A 3,430-nucleotide genomic window follows, 5' to 3' on the forward strand; every position below is an offset into this window, starting at 1 on the left:
CATTGATTCGTATGCCGTAGTGGGGAACAGGTCATTGTCTCGTTGTGCTGTGTATGTGATGAAGGGGAACAACACTGGGATGAAGGCATCTTCCTTTGCTTGTCCCCGTGCTAATTTACGTTTCTTGGTTAACTTCTCTAATAGGGCAGTTTCCCATACGTTTTGGTACTACAGGTCTATGTTCACTCCTGATAGGTCCTTCCAGTGTCATAGAATCATAAAGTTGGAAGGGACCCCAAGTGCAATCTAGTCCAACCCCCAGCAATGCAGGAATCTCAGCTAAAGCATCCATGACAGGTGGCCATCCAACGTCTGTTTAAAATCCTCCAAGGAAGGAGAGTCCACCGAAACTCGTGGGAGTCTGTTCCGCTGCCGAACAGCTCTTACCGTAAGAAAGTTCTTCCTGATGATTCGTTGGAATCTCCAGTCTTGTAACTTGAAGCCATTGCTCCCTTAGACGGACCCTAGAGGTCCCAGGCCCTAAGGAAGTCAGATTAGCCTCCACCAGAGCCAGGGCCTTTTCAGTGATGGCTCCAGCCTGGTGGAACGCTCTGTCTCATGAGACCAGGGCCCTGTGGGATCTGATTTCTTTCCGCAGGGCCTGTAAGACAGAGTTGTTCCGCCTGGCCTTTGGCTTGGAATCAACTTGATCCCCTCCCTCTCTTTCTTTTTTCCTTTCTCCTTCTGTGACGGAACTCCTACTTGGGGACTTCCCTGGCTTTTTCTGGCCCACGTAGGACCAGTCTGGATAGTTGGCCTTGGTGAAGACTCAACGTTTTCATCCCCAAAAAGTTTTTGATTTGAATTTCTACTGAAATGAGGCTGCATTTTAATGTTGTATTTTAATCTTGTTTTTAAGTTGTATTTTAATCAATTGTTTTTATACCTGGTGTTAGCCGCCCTGAGTCTGGTCTTGGCTGGGGAGGGTGGGGTATAAATAAAATTATTATTATTATTATTATTATTATTATTATTATTATTATTATTAGAGCAGGAGAAAGTAAGCATCAAATTGTGATGTTTCTAGCTGCTGAAAGTAAGTGTCTTATGAGTTCTTTGACATGTATGAGTGCATTGTTGTCCTGGAAGATATTTAATAGGGCTAGTTCTGGAGTTACTTTTATTATCTCTTTCGCTATTTTGGAGATTTCCTGCAGGAATGAACTTTGGGGCATTTCCACCTCATGTGGAGATATGTGCCTATGGACGTGCAGGCTCTCCAGCATTTAGATGCTCCTATTTTACAGATGGGAATAGATTTGGAGGCTACCTAACAACAACAAAAATAGGATGGTGGAACTGTTCCTCTCTTTCTTCTTTTCAGATCTAAGGATTGTTATCTCCAATCATTGCGAAGATGGCTGGAGGGGATCAGAATGGAACAGCCAACGTCTCCTACACAGACTTCCTTCTGCTCGCCTTCCCAGGCCTCCAAGAGTCCAGATATCTCCTCGCCATCCCTTTCTTCTGCCTTTACCTCATGATTGTTGCAGGGAACTCCATCCTGATCTACACCGTGAGGACAGATCACAGTCTCCATTCGCCCATGTACGTCCTGGTTGCTTTGCTCTTCGCAGTCAACCTCTGTGGCTCCACCGTCATCCTTCCCAAGATGCTCCTCAGCTTCCTTCTCGGAGTCAGCCACATCTCCCTGACGGAGTGCCTGGTCCAGATGTTCTTCCTCTACTTTGCCACCATGCAGGACTGCAATCTTCTTCTCCTGATGGCTCTGGACAGATATGTGGCCATTTGTCACCCTCTGCACTACACAGACATCATGACGAAGAAGCTCCTGGTGATATTGACACTGGTCGCTCTTGCCCGGGGCGTGGCTTTCGTCAGCCCAGTAGTGATCCTGGCTTCCCAGGTGAGGTTCTGCCGGTCCAACATCATTGGGCATTTTGCCTGTGAGCACATGGCCCTCATGAGGTTGTCCTGTGGTGACATCTCCAGGAATAAGGTTCTAGGCTTGGCAGCAAGAACCATCACCGCCATCTTTGACTTTGGCTTTCTCCTGGGTTCTTACGGCTGCATCCTCCAAGTGTCCATGCAGATGAGCTCTGGCCACGCCCGACACAAGGCCTTCCACACCTGTGGCACCCACCTCATGGTCATCCTTACAACCTACTCTTCCAGAATCATCTCCTCCATTGTCTACCGCTTAGCCAAGTCAGCCAGCCAGGATGTCCACAATCTCATCAGCACAATATACCTGTTTCTTCCATGGATCCTGCACCCCATCATTTATGGCATGAGGACTAAGGAGATCCAGGACAGTCTTTGGAAGCTGCTCAGGAGGAAATGGGCTCATTTGGTCCCTGGGAAAGCTGTGGCTGTGAGCAGAATCAAGTGACTGATCTGTCTGTGTGGATACGAGGCGGGTTTAGCAGAACTGTCTAGAGCAGACATTGCACACTTGGTGTCCAGGTTGTCCAAGTCTGGTCTAGATTCATGTAAAGGGGTTTTCAAGGGTTTTCATAAGACACAGGGAACAAATGACAAAAGTCTGCTGGTTGGGTCTCTTTTAACGGCCATGGAAGGATTCTGCAACACATTCCTTTGAAGGTCCTGCCCTGGCCACCATTAGAGTTAGAGAACTTCTGGCTTTTTGCTCCAGGTTTGTGTCTGGGCAAGAAGTTTCACCTGCCTTAGCAGAGGAATAATAGGACACCTGACAGTATCCTTGTCACCTGAATTGCACTCCACCTCTTGACTTTGTTGTCCCACAGAGTGGCTGGGCCAAATGAACTAGGCAAGAGGGGGTTAATATTTTGGGCTCAACCTTCCTGAAAAGTTATGCCTTTGGGTTCCTAATCCTGGGCTGCTGCCAGTCTGCAGCTAGGGAAAGTCAGTCTGTGCATGCTCAGAACCACTCACTTCATTACAATATTTAGCATATATATGGGGTCTGGGAATGTACAAAGTTATTTTATTATTTATAATATTATATATTGTTATATTAGAGTATTTGAACACCACCCTCCTGCAAAATGTCAGCAACATTAAAAACTTTAGAAGCAATCGTTCCTCAATGTATCAGTGTGCTATAAATTTTTTTAAATAAAAAAACTGAACATGAAGGAATGGGATTTCCAGATATATAAAACTATTACTTTGCTGCAAGGTTAGCAGCTACTAGAGACGGGTACGAACTAGAAAAGTAAGTCACACACTTAGAAAATTTTGTTCTAAAGAGACAAAAAGAAGCAGTGTTATGGCACCAACAGTTAGCGACATATTCTAGGTCCATTTTGGTTTAACAATCTGTGGTAAATTAAGAAATAAAATCTGTCCAGAGTTCTCATCTCCCACATCATGGCTTTGCAATGAATTTGCAACATGTGTTTATTACTTATTCTTATTATTCTTATTTATTAAATTTCTATACCGCCCTTTCTCCAAAGATTACAGGGCAGTTTACGATATAAAA

General features: G+C 45.1%; 1 protein-coding gene across 1 annotated transcript; it reads left to right on the forward strand.

The window, feature by feature from the left end:
• Positions 1 to 1,313: 1,313 nt before the first annotated feature.
• On the forward strand, positions 1,314 to 2,353 carry LOC144327430 (olfactory receptor 52K1-like). The gene has a single exon (XM_077926768.1). The coding sequence runs from the start codon at positions 1,358 to 1,360 to the stop codon at positions 2,351 to 2,353; it is 996 nt and encodes a 331-aa protein (XP_077782894.1). The 5' UTR covers positions 1,314 to 1,357.
• Positions 2,354 to 3,430: the final 1,077 nt, after the last annotated feature.

Source organism: Podarcis muralis, chromosome 4, assembly GCF_964188315.1.
Source record: "Podarcis muralis chromosome 4, rPodMur119.hap1.1, whole genome shotgun sequence".
Classification (NCBI taxonomy): Eukaryota; Metazoa; Chordata; class Lepidosauria; order Squamata; family Lacertidae; genus Podarcis; species Podarcis muralis.

Bases quoted from the DNA above. Each gene is read 5' to 3' on its own strand.
- LOC144327430 (XM_077926768.1), top strand. From the start codon at position 1,358: ATGGCTGGAGGGGATCAGAATGGAACAGCCAACGTCTCCTACACAGAC.